Below are 17,096 nucleotides of genomic sequence, written 5' to 3' on the forward strand. Positions count from 1 at the left end.
GCAAAGTATACAGAAAACCTGGGCCTCTTCTTAAAGCATGTTTGTATTTACGAACTGTGCCCATACAACCAACTAGGTAGTCTACAATGAAAGATTGTTTGACCGTCGAATACTTCCCACAATCCTCTGTCACTTTTTGCTCGTTCTTCAAGTAAATCAATCACCTTATGCACAGGCCTGTTAAGTCGTTGAGTTGCGGTGTGAATAAATACCTCCACAACCGCGCCAGCTATCAAACTCACATCTATAGCAACGAGAGAAACAATGGACAAATCTCAAGAAACGAGTGTGACGGAGCGAAATGTAGCATTGTTGGAATGGTATCTTACCTTACCTGTTTTAACGACAGTGGTTTTGAGGCTTACACTGCCTTTTAGGTATGGACGGCTTTCGGTCAGGAGAGTCGATCTCGTGGGCGATTATGCTGGACAAGAGTTGTTCCTTCTCGAAGGAGATTCGCTTTTGCTACGATGCTTCAGCAATGCAGACCTGGATCTTGATCGTAAGTTGCAATGAATAGATCAGTCGGACGATTGGTCTTCGGACAAGCTGATGTCGGACTCGAAATAGGCGGGTTCCAGCTTCTTCACGCTGTCTACGCTGTTGAATATTTCTTACAGGGGTTGATCCAGCGGAAATGCAACTTTCACGTTGTCTTTTTCGACAACCATAGAGAACTCTGTCTCCCACGTGGAGTCCCAGTCATTGATAGACCAAAGTACCTACTTGCCAGAGCTGCCATTCAGAGACATCTCAGTGTCAATCTCCGACAATCACACCCAGCTCTTGAGATTCATTCCTTTGCATCAGAGCAAGACACAGCATTTCGAGCGTACTTGAAGGCGACAGGCATCTACTTTGTGATGTGTCACGATGGCGCAAATCCAGTCCCACTATCGACCGACCCATCGTTACCAGGGGCAAACGAAGAAGATCAGGCCGAGATCGACGCCCAGGAAACGTCGCGAAAGGTTGCATTTCGAACCATGATTTGTTGGCTGATAAATGAAAGTTACAATGTCGCCCTTATCAATGGATTGGAATGGGCGGACACAAAGGTAGCTTGTGTCTGCAATTTGAAAGAAAGTTTTCACCCACTGACTCCATCCAGGTGATGAGTATGGTGGTGGAAGGTGGGCGTAAAGCGAGATTCAACTTCGAGTACGAAGAAACTGTCCCTAGCCTGTCAAGTCCCAATGATCATGGTAACATCCCCTTCCTGGAGCAAGCCATGGTCAAACTTGATCTCAAAAGTCAGGGAAACGCTATAACAGGGATACACAAGTGCCAATGCAAGTCTTCTCAGGCGGTCGACATCACTCGAGCTTCCACTGAACGTGAATTGCTGACTGTTGTCACTCTTGCTCAAATGCTCGAGGACGACCTCGCCGTGAGAGACCTTGCGACACACTTTCTTGCCCATACTGCTCTGATAACATCATTACGTCTTTCAAACAGGCGGCAACCAAAACAGAAATCCAATAGTGAAGAACAATCTCGGCTACAGTCCTTCATCGCCAAGTTTTCGAGAGTCTCAAGCACTCTGATTGCAAGCGGCGCTTGGTCAGAAGCCATGGAAGCTGGAACAGTACCATGTGATGTTTCCGATTTGATCGATGGTCGACTATTTGAGGCTGTCACGATGGGTGAGAGTGAAGGGGGTTCCCCTCACCAGCCGACCGCAAGCTTTGAACATCTCGCCCGCAATCTATGCACATTATCCGGCTTTCACCTGAAAATGCCTACGAGCTTGCAAAAAATTACCTCACATGCTAACGAGATCAATGGCTCGAGCTCGGATGCTCTTGCAATCTTGCCGTTCTCTAACCCGGTTTTCGATAAGCATCTAACATCGATAAACCTTCGTGTCGCACCGCTCAAGTCGTCCGACCGGCAGTCCGGGCGAATTTTCCAAGAAGTATCGCATTGGCATAATGCGAAGAGACGTCTTGATCCAAAGCAGGGTCAGCAAACACCTGCATCCGCAAAGGATAAGGCCCGTAGTCTCAAGCGGGATCAGCGTTTCATGGCCGAAATGCAATCCTACGCTGCCAGTCTGACAAACGCTGCTGGAAAGGCTTTGGAGCCAGAGATAGTCACGGTGTCGGATTCTAAGGGTGTCAAGGCTCAAGTTGCCAAAGAACATGACAGTACAGGAGCAGCCAACAAGAAATCCTTGGGGGCTAAAGCCACTGCAAACCGCAAAGGTGCTAGTAAGAAGGCCATGATGAACGATATTGCCGCGAGCAAAGCGGTGAAAGATAGCGAGACCGAGGACAAGTTGTTCGCGGCGTGGAGAACCGTGAGGAACAACCTGGAGTCTGAGCGCAGTCTCCAGTCAAAGTACCACAAAATAAAGGCCTATCTGCGGGACCTCTCTGATCAAAAACGTAAAATCCTCGAAGCTGAAGTGCAATTCCATCTCTTAGTGATCTTATTCGAGATATATCGAACCCTACACAAGAGTGCAGATGCGCAAACCACATTTTCGTCGTCAAAAGAAGAGCTCTTTGGAGTGATCTCGCTGTTATGGGATACTTCTCGCAGGATCGCCACGCTTGACAACCTGACGATCACTATTGCAGAAAGCCTCAAAGGGATCATCAACGCTCTCAACTTGCCAGATCCGGGGGTGCCCACCGTGAAGATCGACCGAAAGCTGGCTTTTGATCCGGGGCTTCTGATGCCTAAAGGAAACGAACTCGCGATAGACTTGGAAGGCCAAGACTTTCAGCTCCTGCATTGTGGTCCATACATGGACCGAAACCTTGATTCAGCACCAGACTCGAGAGTGCCATTCCACCCAGATGGCTGGCAACGACGGGTTCTGGACGACTTGGATGCGCAGAAGAGTGTCTTTGTGGTCGCTCCTACAAGTGCCGGAAAAACGTTTATCTCTTTCTATGCAATGGAGAAGATTTTGAGGGGCAATGATGAAAATGTACTGGGTATGTCTCGGAAAAGTCCTGTGAATGTATATTGCTGACGAGTTAGTATATGTCGCCCCTACCAAAGCACTTGTCAACCAGATTGCTGCCGAGATACAAGCACGCTTCAAGAAGAGCTATAAGCATGCCGGAAAATCAGTCTGGGCAATCCATACACGGGATTACCGAATCAACAATCCGTCGGGTTGTCAAATTCTCGTGACGGTACCACACATTTTGCAGATAATGCTACTCGCTCCAAGTAATGCCAAATCATGGTCACCCAGGGTAAAATACATCATTCTCGACGAGATACACTCGATTGGCCAAGCAGAAGACGGCGTTGTTTGGGAGCAGTTGCTGCTCTTGGCACCATGCCCCATCATTGCTCTCTCCGCTACAGTGGGCAACCCGGAGGACTTCAATTCCTGGCTTACCGCGACTCAGCGATCGTCAGGTTTCGAAATGTCCATGATCACCCATCAACACCGATATTCAGATCTACGGAAATTCATGTTCAGTCCTCCAAAGCGGTTCGCGTTCCGTGGATTGGCAGACCGCCCCTCATTTGCAACATTGGGTCTTGACGGCCTACAAGGTCTGGCATACATTCATCCTGTTGCGAGCTTGATCAACAAGTCGCGGGGCATACCCGACGATCTAAGCCTCGAAGCTCGCGACTGTCTGTCGTTGTTCCAATCCATGTCTCGGCACCAGACGAAAGAATTCCCTATCGATCCGGCTTTGAACCCTTCACATAAGGGGTCACCTAAAATCATCAGGAAAGCAGATGTTATTGAGTGGGAGGCTTCTCTCAAGAATCTACTCAAGGTGTGGATGGCGAATGATCAATCGCCTTTCGACAAGGTGCTTGAGGATCTCGGCCGCGCAATGGATGTTACTAGCACCATTGAGAAGCAGTCGTTGAAGGGTACTGTACCTAGTGAGTTGGAAAAAGACATGGTGGCAGTTAATCCAGAAGATTTGTATGCCACCACTTTACCTCTTCTCTGCAAGCTCCATGAGAGGGATGCACTTCCAGCGATCTTCTTCAATTACGACAGACATAGATGCGAGGGCATTTGCCAGGCCGTCATACAGCAATTAATAGAAGCAGAGGTACGCTGGAAGGAATCAAGTCCCGTGTGGAAAACTAAACTCAGCGGCTTTGAAAGGTGGAAATCCGAACAAGCAAAGATGGCTGGCAAAAGACCGGCAAAGAAAGTTCCGTCAAGAAAAGGAAAGGGAGATGGCGATGATGATGATCCATCATCAAAGATGGACAAAATCCAAGACGCCGCCAGCGATGAAGCGAATCCGTATGCCAACTTCGATCCTGATGCGCCAGTTGATGGCTTTCACTTCGCAGCGAGACAGAAAGCTGAGGCCTCAGAATTGAACATGTATTATGGTCAGATGAAATGGAGAGGTTTGCCTTCTTGGCTGACGGACGGATTGCAGAGAGGCATTGGTGTCCATCATGCTGGTATGAATCGCAAGTATCGTCAAGTCGTCGAAATGCTATTCCGCAAAGGATATCTACGAGTTGTTATAGCCACCGGAACGCTGGCACTTGGAATCAACATGCCCTGTGCCACGGTCGTGTTTTCAGGAGATAGCATCTTTCTGACGGCATTGAATTATCGACAGGCTGCTGGACGTGCAGGGCGTCGGGGATTTGACCTGCTTGGAAATGTTGTCTTCCAGAACATAAGCCAAGGCAAGATATGTCGCCTTTTAAGCTCTAGGCTGCCGGACCTCAACGGCCACTTTCCCATCACAACGACGCTGGTTCTACGACTGTTCTCTCTGCTCCATGACTCCGACGACTCTCAATACGCGGTGAAGGCCATTAACTCGCTCCTTTCACAACCGCGGCTCTATCTCGATGGGCCGGCTTTCAAAGACCAAGTACTCCATCATCTCAGATTCTCGATTGAGTACCTTCGAAGACAGGATCTTCTCAGCTCCCAAGGAGCCCCAATCAATTTCGCAGGCCTGACCTCACACCTCTACTTTACCGAAAACTCGAGCTTCGCTTTGAACGCTCTCATCAAGGGTGCGTATTTTCACGAGCTGTGCTCTGAGATAAACACCAAGGAGTCTCACGTTGTTCGCATATTGATGGTCGTAATGGCTCATCTCTTCGGTCGACGTCCATGTCGAGAGGTAAATCATTTGATTGTTCTCCTCAAAGATTGGAGTTGCTGTTATATGCTGACTCGCGCTTCAGGCTGATGAAGAGTACATCGAGAACATTGTGAAACGATCTCCATCTATCGTCTTTTTACCACCCTTGCCTGCACAAGCTGCTCATATCCTTCGCGCGCACAACGAAGATACTTTGCAGGTCTTTACGACATACGTTAGGACATTCGTAGATCAGTACGTCAAAGACGATGACCGCAAGCTGCCACTGACGGGCATCGAGGCTGGAGGCGCCAACGACAATGTCATTTTCTATGGCTCCCTGCCTCCCACCAAAGTCAGGTCGGCTTTCGTTGCTCTGTCTGGCCACGGCGACAAGTTTGAGAGCATTTCAGATCTCTGCCGTACGACCAGAAGCGGTGTGTTTTTGGAGGAAGCGGTTATACCGCATCTGGATGTCTATCCGGACGAGTCCAAGACCCCTCTCAATGCATGTAAGTAGCGAACAGCCACCATCATTCTTTGGAGTAGTGCTTGGCTGACCATGTCTGCTTCTGACTTTAGACCTGTATGATTTCTTCATGCACGGTGATCTCGACGCGTTGGAAAAGGCAAACGGCGTTAAGAAATCGGACGTATGGTTCCTTCTTAACGGTATGAGCCTGTCCAACAGTGTCCTTCCATGCGCAAGTACCATTTGACTAACGGAAACCACAGACTTCTCTCTCGTACTCGCCACCATCTGCGCCTCACTAGCCAATTTTCTCAAGCTTCCTGAGTCCGATTTGAGTCTCCTCGACGTAATCGGAGAAGGCGACGAGAACAATAACCTGGAGGATGATAAATTTGGCGGGGACTCCACGACAGATACTGAGAGCACCACAGGCTCAACAGCAACCACTGACACAGGGAGAACATCCGTCACTACTGCTTCCTCGTCGAGCAGCAAGCCAAAGCCCAAAACGAAAGTGGCTGATGCATGGGATGATTCAGATGCCGACGAGGCAAGCGAGCCGGAGGGAACGAATGTGGCTTTAGACAATGACCCAAGCAAAGAAGAATTGGAAAAGGGTTTCCTCAACGTCTACAAAGCCATGACGAAGTTACGAAGTGAATTTGACACGAAGTTCCGAAAGATTTTCGCATGAGTGGCATGATTGCGCGGTCCACAAACGTACTTTCTATAGACAGATAGGGGCCAGATTGCGTTCTTAACAATTCCAGTGGATACCATTGACCCAGACCTTGACTGGAACGTTGGTGGCTAACGTTCGAGGCGTGCCTCGTGACGGCCGGGGTGGAGGACCGCTGCTTCAGCATTGATTTTCACCCTTCATCGATCGGGTGTTGCAACCCCCGACAGCCATGAGAAAGCAAGATGCGTCAAATGTTGAAAGGTCTGAAATGCCGAACAAATGACGCATTGTGAATGGTACCAGACTTTGATCGAACGCCACCGACTCCATCTCTTCCCGTTGGCCAAGGGCACATTGCGAAAGTAAGTTATGTTCAGGACGAACGACCCTACAACATCAGAAGGCCTGGCCAAAAAGCGATTTGTGTCGCTGGGAACCTGGTGTGCTATTCGCAAGATATACAACACAAGTAAAGGCCCATAAATTAAATTCATGGAGTTGAATTTTTCTAAGTCAAATCGAATTTTAGCCCTAGCCCTAAGTCAAATCGAACTCTGATCGCTTGCTATACGTTTTTGACTTATATATAGACATATATGTACGAAAAGAGGCGCGCTAAGGCCTAATTAGAAAGGTATATCGAGTGTGAAGAATTAATCCGTAATAATTGCCCATAAAAAATAGAGAAAGACTATGTTCTTATAGCAAAAAGTATTAAAATACCGAAAAGAAATAGAGACAATATGCTAATTAGTGGTGTGAATCCCACATTATCTTCTACCGTAGTGAAATCTTTCGAATAATGAAATAGCTGTAGACATCGGACGATTTCAATTCATTTAAATATATATCGTCTGATGTTCCTTCTGTAGAGGCCTAATTGACTGTGATCGTTATAGTAAATCCTCCTCTGCGAGCGAAATATCGGAAAGAAATAGAGATAACGTGCTAATTAGTGGTGTGAATCTCACAATATCTCTTATCGTAGTGAAATCTTTCGAATAATGAAATAGCTGTAGACATCGAACGGTTTTAATTCGTTTAAATATGTATCGTTCGATATTTCTTCTGTAGAGGCCTAATTAGCTGTAATCGTCGCAGTAGATCCTCCTCTTATAACGTCATTGCAGTGATATACTATATTAATGCAGTGAGGATGATAGGCCAAGTTGCAGTGGTGTTCTTCGCTTACTAAGTGATGATTTAATATAAAACCGTGAAGAGTATATAACGTGGGATCTTGGAGAGTTGAGCCGTGTTCTTAACGATGATAGTCTTTTTACCGCTTAGTTTCTCCGCAGTGTTCTCCGTATTTGTCTATTATAGTTCCTCCTCTTACTTCTTAATGTAGTGGGAATGATAGGCCAAGTTATAGTAGTATTCTCCGCTTACTAAGTGATGATTTGATATGGAATCGTGGAGAGTATATAACGTGGGATCTTGGAGAGCTGAGCCGTGTTCTTGACGATGGTGGTCTTGTTGCCGCTTGGTTTCTTCGTAGTGTTCTCCGCATTTGCCTGTTGTAGTTCCTCCTCTTACTTCTTAATGCAATAAGGATGATAGGCTAAATTGCAGTGATGTTCTCCGCTTGTTAAGTGATGATTTAATGTGAAATCGTGGAGAGTATATAACGTGGGATCTTGGAGAGCTGAGCCGTGTTCTTGATGCTGGGGGCCTTATTACCGCTTGATTTCTCCGTAGTGTTCTCCGTATTCGCCTGCTGTAGCGACTTCTCTTGTACTAGCTGAGTGAATTAATGTGAGATTGTGGAGAGTAGGCCTGTTGTGTTACTGCTGCTGATGACTGTCTCCGCAATGTTCTCCGTAGTATTCTCCGTATTCGCCTGTTGTAGATCCTTCTCTTGTTTAACTGAGTGCGAGGGTATCGAGAGTAAATGTGTTTATATTGATGGAATTAGTAGAATTGATAGAATTAATAGAATTGATAGAATGATAAAAAAAGAATAATTACACAAATAGGTGGAAGGATTATTATCCGATCTCGAACGCGTTTGGTGTGACTATAATATTTAAATGTTAGTTCCGCTGGCTTGGGAGGAGTATGTAGGGAAGGATATATCCGTTCGGGCTCTTTTTTGAGGGTCTTCTAACGCGTTTATGAGTAGTAGTAGATAGCGATTACCAGCAGTAGCGGATTCGTCGAGGGGTGGTTTAAGGATGTTAGTAGAGGCTCTAAGAGGCGGGTAAAGGGGTGTATATGTCTTAGACGTTGAGTAACCTTTAGACGAGAGGTACCGAAGACGATTGTGTTTATATTGATGAAATTAATAGAATTAATAGAATGGTGGAAGAAGAATAATTATACAAATAGATGGAAGGATTATTATTCGATCCCGGACGCGTTTGGTGTAACTACCATGACTACCATATTTGAATATCCATTTAATCCACCAATAGTAGACCAAACTTCATTATTTTTTATAGCGTTAGAAAGCGCATACTAAGCTCTATAATTTACGAAATTATAAAAGTAACAACATCCTTAGGGAGATAGTTATTTCAGAGTGTAAAACTTCTATATACAAATTTTTAATAAGGGGAGGCGGGAGGGCTATCGGGCTGACTCAGCCGGTCTAACCAAAAAGCGTATAGGACCCGAATTGATAATTGGCTGCATATACAAATTCAAGGTTTTCTAGTTCAGCCCTACCTTATTCTTTTATATATACTGATAGAATGAGATGTGTGTCATGAGTGACCAACGCCGGAGATACCTCCGTTCAGGCACACATCGCAAGAACGATGTAATTGCACGTGATAATCATAGCCTTCATCTATAGTAGAGTAGCATCAATGCGACTTTGGTACCATGCTCCCCAGCAAACACCAAGGCTTCCGGCACATAGTGTACATAGTTACAACATTCAAAGCCTTCTCTCCACCGCAGAGCAGACATCAAGCACCCTTAACCCCCGCGTCCTCCTTCCCCTTCTTCATCTCCTTCCTTGTCAACTCCACCTCCAGCACCCTCCTCTTACTGACCTTGCCCTTCAAGCCATCATCCTCCCGATCGAAATACAGCGCCCACGTATCCGGCTTCTCCTTCACCGCCAAGAACCCCTCCCAGCCTTCAAACGTCACCCTCCGGTCGATCTTGGTGCAATTCCAGGGTCCCACGACGTGGTCTCCGACTTCGATCTTGTTCCCGTACTTGACCTCGTTGGTGTCTTTGTCCACATAGATCCAATTGAGTTGCGGGGGGCCGGGGCCGATGGTGGAGACGAGCCCTTCGCCTTGCCAGCCCCAGTTGTGTTGGGGGTGAGGGAGGTAGTAGCCTGTGAAGGGGTGGCCGGCGGGTTCTTCGAACTCCAGGTCGTCTTCGAGGGGGACGTCGAGGTCCTGGGCTATTTGGATGTAGAGCTACAGGGCGAAAGGTGAGCGGCTATGATGTCCTTCATTGGAGGCATGTGACGTGGGGCAAACGGAGGCGCACCTTGTGGTTTTTCAGCACCACCATGCCTCCATTGATCTGCGCGCTTTGCGACGATGTCTTCACGCACGACGCAACTAGATTCGTCTTCTGTCCGCGATGCTTCTCTTTGGCATTCTTGTTCTGCCCTGAGCGGACTGCTTCCGTGGTGCCGATGATGGCGGGGCATGCTGCTATTGCTGTCAGGAGTCCTAAGACCATGATGGCTTCGTTTCATGGAACGTCACGAATGTTGCTCATGAGGGTAAACAAACATAACATGGTCTATTACTCGAGATGATGGGAGAACATCCGGTAATGATTGGTAAGCATCGCTACCGATCATCATTGGGTCCAGAGCTGCAGAATGATTTCGTTGTCGCAATTTGCCCCCACATAATCTAATCAGGGTTTCGGAGGGGTCAATCATGGAGCAAATCCGGGAAGTGAGAACAACGCCTCAATTGCGCCTTTTCGGAAAGGTTAATTGGGTACAATGTCACGAGCATCGCATGAGTCCAAAAGCAAGATTCCAGGGGAAGAAGAAACTCTGGGAAGCTTGGAAGAGCCGAAGAGGAGGCTGGTAATTGCTATAATATCCCTCACCTCCACCTTCCACCACTGATCCCCATCCATCTACCATTTCGCTCAAAGTCTCTCAATCACGCATCATCACGCCTGCTCTCAAGCATCTATCATCTTTCGCGTCAGTGTCGGTCAGTGAACTCCAGCGAGAACCATGGCTCAAAAATCCCCTCCCAAGCTCCAGCCCAAGAACCAAGCTCCCACCAAACAGTAACCCTCACCCCCAATTTCCCCCCACCACCATGACGCGCGAACCTACACTGACCGGCCGCGTCTCATCCAGAGCGGACCCCGAGCCCGACATGTCCTCCGACAACGAAGACCAAGCCACCGGCGGGCGCAAGCCGCAGCCGAACCAAGAGCTGCAGAAGCAACCGCCGCAGACCCAGCAAGCCAACCGCAACCAATCCGCCCCCTCGAACCAAGACCAAGGTCTGCAGCAGCAAAACGAAGCGCTGCAGCAACAACTCATGGCCCTGCGCCAGCAGCAGTCCCAGCAACCCGAGGTCAAGGGCGGCCGCATCGCCCCCGTCCGGCAGTCGCGCATCCTGGACCGGGCGCCGAGCGAGGGGGCGAAGAACTCGAGCCTGAAGATCCAGATCGAGTTGGACCTGGAGGTGGAGGTAGATCTCTACGCGAGGGTGAAGGGTGACATTACTATTGGGCTGATGTGAACCGTGTTCGTGTGGGGGTAGGTGGATCTCTACGCCAAGGTCAAGGGCGACATTACACTCGGGCTGTTGTGAGTCTTTCGAACATGTATGTACCTGCGGCTCACCCTTCGCCTCCGAACCCAATGGGATCAATTAGTGACGATTGGGTGTAGGACGGATTCGTGAAATACAAACTGGTGCTATGGTTTTCAATTTCCGCGCAGTAGGTTTGGTGAAAAGGTGGGAGGCAAACGGTGTTTCTGGGGAGTTTGACTACAGTCACGCAAATCGTTCAAATGTTCCGCTATGTACCCACTTGCTCTCTTCTGTCGTATGTCTTTCGACCAGGGTGTCGATTGCGCTGTAACGGAGTCTTCCAGACAAATATGTTGACACCGACCTCTCCACCAATGTGAATTACGAGTAATCTCCCGGTGTTTATCCGAAAGCTTGGCATTCACTGTCGTCCGCTCTTTCTTTGTGCAACATCCTCATGCTGCCTCAGCCCCTCACATCAAATTTTGACACTCTGACAGCATTGGTGGAGTCATCGTCTCTGAGAGCCAGCATCGATGTGCATCCCTATCCCAGGGTCGTTTGGTGCGATATTCACATGGTTTCAAGGTTTCGCCTGAATATCCGCTTTAGCCTCATTGTTGCCTATTTCGGCCGTTTGCCGTCTCTTCAACCCTCCAACCAGCCAGGACTTAGTTAGCATCATGTCCTTGTGGTAAATTCATCCAGGAAGGTGACACAGCTTTCAGAATTGCACAAATATATCTCCACTTCCTCATCCTCAACACTTCGATTTTTGTCAACACTAATGTGACAGAGACATTAATCGATCTCTTCCCCAGCTCCAGTCTCCCCCAGCTTTACACCAAGCCTGAACAGTACATCAGGATCCGCAGCCCGAAACGAGTAGATGAAACGCCTTTTGACAAAAGGCGATCGGGCTCGCTCTGGTCCACACCAGAGATCAACTGGCTGGGCATCCTCGTTCAAGACGATTCTCCTATCGATGAGGTCTTCTCTCCAACAACCAAGCTGTCTGGAAAGATTGTTCAATACATGGCGGGATGAGGGTTCTCTTGGTCCATCAAACATCTATTCTCTCCCGTACTGAATCCCTTCCATCACTGATCATCGATTATGCCCAATCGCTCAATTTCGATATTATCGACCTCAAGTATTGCTGTCTCCTGAAATGTCCCCGGCCCTTTGTCTGCCATGCCATTCCCAGCTGAGCATTTGGGTCAGCGACGCGAAGTGGTGCCTTTCGAGCGGAAGGCTCCACATTCTCTCTATGGGCACCAGCACCGACGTCTTCCATGGTGATATCCCCTTTTTTGGGTACGGTCCTCGTGCCTTGGATATTCGAGCTCGCTCCACGTTGTGCCTTGAAACTAGCTGTGTGTAGTACTCTATGGAGCAGGGGCTTCTCTGTTCGTCTGACTTTGGCGTGAGTTTTCGTGGGTGCTTTGGGTTGGGAGCGTTGCGCTGCTACTCGATAAAATCAACACTGATGATGAGTGTGTCAGGGATCGGAGGATGCTAACCTTTGGATTTCACTCGGCCCTCTAGGCGCTTGTTACCGTAATCCCAAATCCACGCAATCATTCGCTGCCGCGAAACCAAATCGCCGACATAAGGGCCGCGAGCAGGGAAATCTAGAATCTTGAAGGATCCAATCTTCTGATCGAATGCATACATGGCGACGATACCGTGATCGGTAGTTGGTTGTATCCGGAGGCTTCTGAAGGGGGTTCCCTAAACAGTCGTTGGCTTTTCGCCCGTGGTAAAACTAAAATCGGCTTACCTTGAAATCAACATGCCACTTCTCCAGGTTCGTGTCCCTATGTAGCAGTGGCATGCGGAATTGAAATCCTTCAAGCATATAATACACGCCTAACGCCAGGTTCTTGTCCTCAAAACTAGCTTTAGCTCTTCTTATTCCACTGCAACCCGCATCACTGTTGTCTTGCGCAATCGCATTGTACGTCTCAACATCCAGTAGTGGAAGCATGGAACCGCTCTTGACTTTGGTCAATTGACGTTCATACCCGTAGTTCCAAATCCACTTGAGCATCGCTACCCAATTTTGAGGGTAGTCCAGGATCTCGAATGTTTCCACGTGCTTTCCGGAGGCATAGATATAGATTAAGGTCGTAGAGCCAGGTTATAGACGGAGGCTACGAAAGGGGGAATCCTGCCCTGATGTTCAGAGATCAGCTGGATAGTCAGCGAGATAGTCACCTACCCGAAAATAGATATGCCACTTCTCGAAGTCTATCTTGTCATGGTGGAGCCGCGCTTCAAAACTTGACGGCCATATATCAAACAAGACCGATAAGCCGTCCTTCAACTGTCGCCACTGCCCCAGCTGCTGCTTGGCGGCGGAAATTCGGTATGGGTCTGTATCGTCGTCGGGGCGCAGAAGCACGTTGAGTTTATTGTCGCCCAAAGGCCGGAGCATGGTGAAACGTGGCTGTCGTATTTTTGAGAAGAAGCGGAAGTGATGAGTTCTGGGAGAAGCTCATATGTACTTTAGTGATTGTATTTGTTGCGTTCCGAGGTCGTAGCAACGGCGCGCTTGACGCGTCTGCACGTGACATCATTCAGGGAGCCAGCCAATCGACTCAAGTACCTATTCCGTTTCTTCCAGTGTCTCCTGATCCTCAAGTGAATTTTTGACGACGTGAATAAGTCTGCCCACGTCGAGTTTCCCTGCCAAAGATGCAAACCTTCGAGGTCAAAATCCATCACGCGAGCTCGAAGCAATATTTAATTTGCACTACGCTCAGAGAAAGTCATAAGCAAGAGCAATCGACGTCCAAGAGGCCGCATGTCAGAGCCAAAGCGCCAATTTTATGGTATCACGCTGCATGGGCGACTTATGCTGCGAGAATACCTGAGAATACTCATATCTACAGACTAGGTTCACCCAGTGACTGGTCAGACCTGCATTGCCAACAGAGACTTTATTTTTGATCTGATGGCAATGCGTTCAAGTCTTCCGGTTTGAGACGCTTGACTACGCAGCTTTGTGTGTTCTCCGGAGCCTGGCTCCGTCGCGATGCTAGACGGGAGGTGGGTGATTAGCGCGTGCTATTGAAATCAATAACCGCTGTGTTCAGGGTCGCCGTCGGAAACGTACCGGCCATATCTCACGTTTTGGTCCATCAATGCCCGTTGTCAGCGTTGTCGAATATCAGCTTCGAGCTAGTTCTGGAGCATTGTTTGGCCCTCTACTTCTGAACACCATGAGCTTAACATGCCTCTCACAGCTAAGTCTATCAGCCGCATGATTCAAGATGACAGTACATCTGGACAGATGACCACTCGCCAACGCTGAAATCAACTAATAGACGATGTCATCACCCTCACCCCCATGCTCCTTAACCCTCACCGTCTTCACTGTCATAACTTCTTCGCTATGCCGCGATTCCCACAGTCCATCCTCAAGACCCCTACGTCCAGCCCTCTGACTATAGCTTCTAAAATCAGCCGCCGGCGGTAGCGTCGGCAAAGTTTTCTCGGGCATGACGAGGTACTCCGCTGCCCTTCTTGCCAAAATTGGGCTTTGTACCTTCGGACTCTGCTCGAAGCCATAGATCTCATCCGCAGTCTGTGAGAATTGGGACGAGTGCCACAGTGCCGTGCTTGATCCGCCGAAGAGTCTACGTCCAACGGCTTGGACTAGTGGGCGGAGAACGGGTAGACAGGCACAGATGATGCCGACACTAATCTCGACATTGGACCATATGATGGGGTCCACCATGCTCCCTGTTATAGGTTAGCTCTGAAATTTGATTATTCGCTGGTTACCGGGTTTGGATAGCGCGCAGTGTGAGACAAGAGATGGCATTGCTTACATGTGATATCAGTAATGTCCACGTTAGCTACAGTGTACGCTCTCGCGATACTGGCGCCGCATATGCTAGATTCATGTTGAGCGACAGTCCGGCATTAATTTTAGCGTCCTACTTACAAGGCTCCCAGCAAGAAAATACCACTCAACGACGCCTTTGACTTCCTCGACATCTGAAGCGTCCAAACGATAGAAAGCGGCAACGCCAAGATCCAGAAGTCCAGGATAACGTTGATCACCGAAGTGGCAATCAGATAGGCATTGAGATTGTTACAATGCTCCATCATCTCTATTGCATCGATGGACCATGCAATGTGTATCGGCTTGCATTGAAAGACTGCCGGCAAAATGGTCGCCATGCACCAGCTAAGAACAATGGCTTCGGTGATGTATATTACGTATCTAAACCATTTGCGAGCTCCGAACAAGCGGAGGTAGAAGAGTAGGATGGAGATTTTGATGGCAGTGATGGTAATGGGGTAGTGAATTTCGCTGACATAGACGTCCTTCTCGATCGTCAGCTCTAGGTCTCTGTTGTTCAATGGGTCAAATTGCCCTGAACTGCTCCGACACCTGATAAGGTGTCACTGTCTGGACGTGCCGTCCCATGCCATTGTGGATATCTTCAAGCGGGTCAGATCCCGGAACGTCTACTAGGTGGAAAGTGGGTCTTGCCAATGAAGACTATTGCAGATGACCCAAAAGATAGCACCTGCAGTAATTTAGACCCGTGGAGACGGTGTCTTGAGGTGACCTACCAGGCTGATCACAATGAAAGCATCGCTGGATTACCGTCAGTATTGTCTATTTGAGGGGCGATATCGAGCCTTAATAAACATGTTTCGAGAGTACAAACTCCCAAGACATGTCCAAGACTCAAGATTTGGAATAAAGGGGGAAATATGGACTCCGGAGATACGTACTCCCACCAGAAATTCGCTGCTGAAATACGCCGGGATAACAGACGCAGGCCGACGGTGAAGGAAGACAAAACAATGAAGATCACGCTGAATGCAACGATTGATGGAGCGCGGTTTTCATTTACGTCAGTCATGTCGATCACGCCTTGTCCTACTCCTGCAAGAAATACCAGGATGTTTTCTGATCATTGAAAAGAGACGGCTGAAGCAGGTATTGTTGAGAGAAAGAACGTACGGATCTTGCGAGGTCAACGTCTGTTTTACCAACGCACACGACCAGCCACATTGTCCACGCACACCAACTCGAGCAACAATGAGAAAGCAGCAGACGTGCATGAAAACAACCTTGCAGGAACACTAAGATACTGTCCAAGCCATATTGCGAAGTGCTTGGTCCAACATTGCCAACATTTAGGCTTGCTGGCAGAGTGGGGCATTATGCGGGCTTACAGCTCGGCAGGGGTGAAAAAAAGTTCGGCAGGGGTGAGTAGATGCTAAGTATATGCACCTCGTCCGGGGTAAAAGGGATACACTCAGCATATGCCAGCACCTCATCGGGGGTGAAGAAAATTAAATTCAGTCCAGCGATTTTTACGTGTGCGAGATACGGGAATCCCCACATATAGGAGAGGATATGCGGAGCTGATGCTTAGTATATGCAGATTTATTTAATAATTTATCTATTATAACTATTAATAATAGAGAATTACTTCTTATAGTAGTTAGAAATTTAGAAGTTAATAGCATATGCCTAGTATATGCCTGTATCCCCCTCTAAAGTGCCAATATTATTTTAGACCCGGCCCGAGTTCATCCGGGGTGAAACGGATACGTTCAGCATATGCTATGAGTTCATCCGGGGTGAAGTGAGCATATGCTGAAGCTTCACCCCTGCCGAACTTTTTTTCACCCCTGCCGAGCTGTAACCCGGCATTATGCAAGGCTGGGACGGCGAGCCGTGAGATGAATTCGGTTTGCGGCGGCGCAGCGCCCAAAAAGCAAGGCAGAGAGTGGGAAGTGAAGAAGACGGTGTAGGCACTGGATATGGATGCATTGCCTACACTATACCCTCTGATCTCTCCATTTTGTGGTATTACCTGTGCGAGTAGCTGGGTCCAACGGTTCACACTCAGATTCGGACTCAGGCAGATACCTTACTGGCCCTGGAACTAGCCCTCGTAGGGTGGTGCTATTGCCACTCCACTACGGGAGCTGCCGGGCAAAGAGTCATCTCTAATTGAAGAAAACAAAAAGCACCGCAACACCATTATTATACCAGCGCCATTAGTAGAGGGGTTTCGCAACTTTTTTCGTACACAATCTCCTACCTTATTTGATGTAATTTTATCTCAAATAGGTCTAGCGATGGCTCGGAAATCCAACAGAATTTAACAAAGTCTAACACGCGCTAAAGTTAATGGAACGAT

The 17,096-nt window shown here is 48.3% G+C and overlaps 5 protein-coding genes across 5 annotated transcripts; 2 read left to right on the plus strand and 3 right to left on the minus strand.

Annotated features, from left to right (window-relative positions):
• Window positions 1-264: 264 nt before the first annotated feature.
• Window positions 265-6,223, plus strand: HO133_008454 (uncharacterized protein; the record flags this gene model as incomplete). Its single annotated transcript, XM_037299320.1, has 8 exons — window positions 265-320; window positions 378-502; window positions 571-1,058; window positions 1,112-2,948; window positions 2,995-5,096; window positions 5,161-5,569; window positions 5,640-5,729; window positions 5,793-6,223. The coding sequence occupies 8 exons, from the start codon at window positions 265-267 to the stop codon at window positions 6,221-6,223; spliced, it is 5,538 nt and encodes a 1,845-aa protein (XP_037155321.1).
• Window positions 6,224-9,126: 2,903 nt separating this feature from the next.
• Window positions 9,127-9,862, minus strand: HO133_008455 (uncharacterized protein; the record flags this gene model as incomplete). Its single annotated transcript, XM_037299321.1, has 2 exons — window positions 9,127-9,591; window positions 9,665-9,862. The coding sequence occupies 2 exons, from the start codon at window positions 9,860-9,862 to the stop codon at window positions 9,127-9,129; spliced, it is 663 nt and encodes a 220-aa protein (XP_037155322.1).
• A 605-nt stretch (window positions 9,863-10,467) lies between these two features.
• On the plus strand, window positions 10,468-11,961 carry HO133_008456 (uncharacterized protein; the record flags this gene model as incomplete). The annotated part of the gene is made up of 2 exons (XM_037299322.1): window positions 10,468-10,848; window positions 11,752-11,961. 2 exons carry the CDS (start codon window positions 10,468-10,470, stop codon window positions 11,959-11,961), a joined length of 591 nt encoding a protein of 196 aa, XP_037155323.1.
• Window positions 11,962-12,028: 67 nt separating this feature from the next.
• On the minus strand, window positions 12,029-13,354 carry HO133_008457 (uncharacterized protein; the record flags this gene model as incomplete). Its single annotated transcript, XM_037299323.1, has 4 exons — window positions 12,029-12,381; window positions 12,438-12,648; window positions 12,698-13,015; window positions 13,139-13,354. The coding sequence occupies 4 exons, from the start codon at window positions 13,352-13,354 to the stop codon at window positions 12,029-12,031; spliced, it is 1,098 nt and encodes a 365-aa protein (XP_037155324.1).
• An 885-nt stretch (window positions 13,355-14,239) lies between these two features.
• HO133_008458 (uncharacterized protein) lies at window positions 14,240-15,363 on the minus strand (the record flags this gene model as incomplete). The annotated part of the gene is made up of 3 exons (XM_037299324.1): window positions 14,240-14,664; window positions 14,892-15,310; window positions 15,338-15,363. 3 exons carry the CDS (start codon window positions 15,361-15,363, stop codon window positions 14,240-14,242), a joined length of 870 nt encoding a protein of 289 aa, XP_037155325.1.
• Window positions 15,364-17,096: the final 1,733 nt, after the last annotated feature.

This window comes from Letharia lupina (assembly GCF_014066315.1).
Source record: "Letharia lupina isolate WasteWater1 chromosome Unknown contig_5, whole genome shotgun sequence".
NCBI lineage: Eukaryota > Fungi > Ascomycota > Lecanoromycetes > Lecanorales > Parmeliaceae > Letharia > Letharia lupina.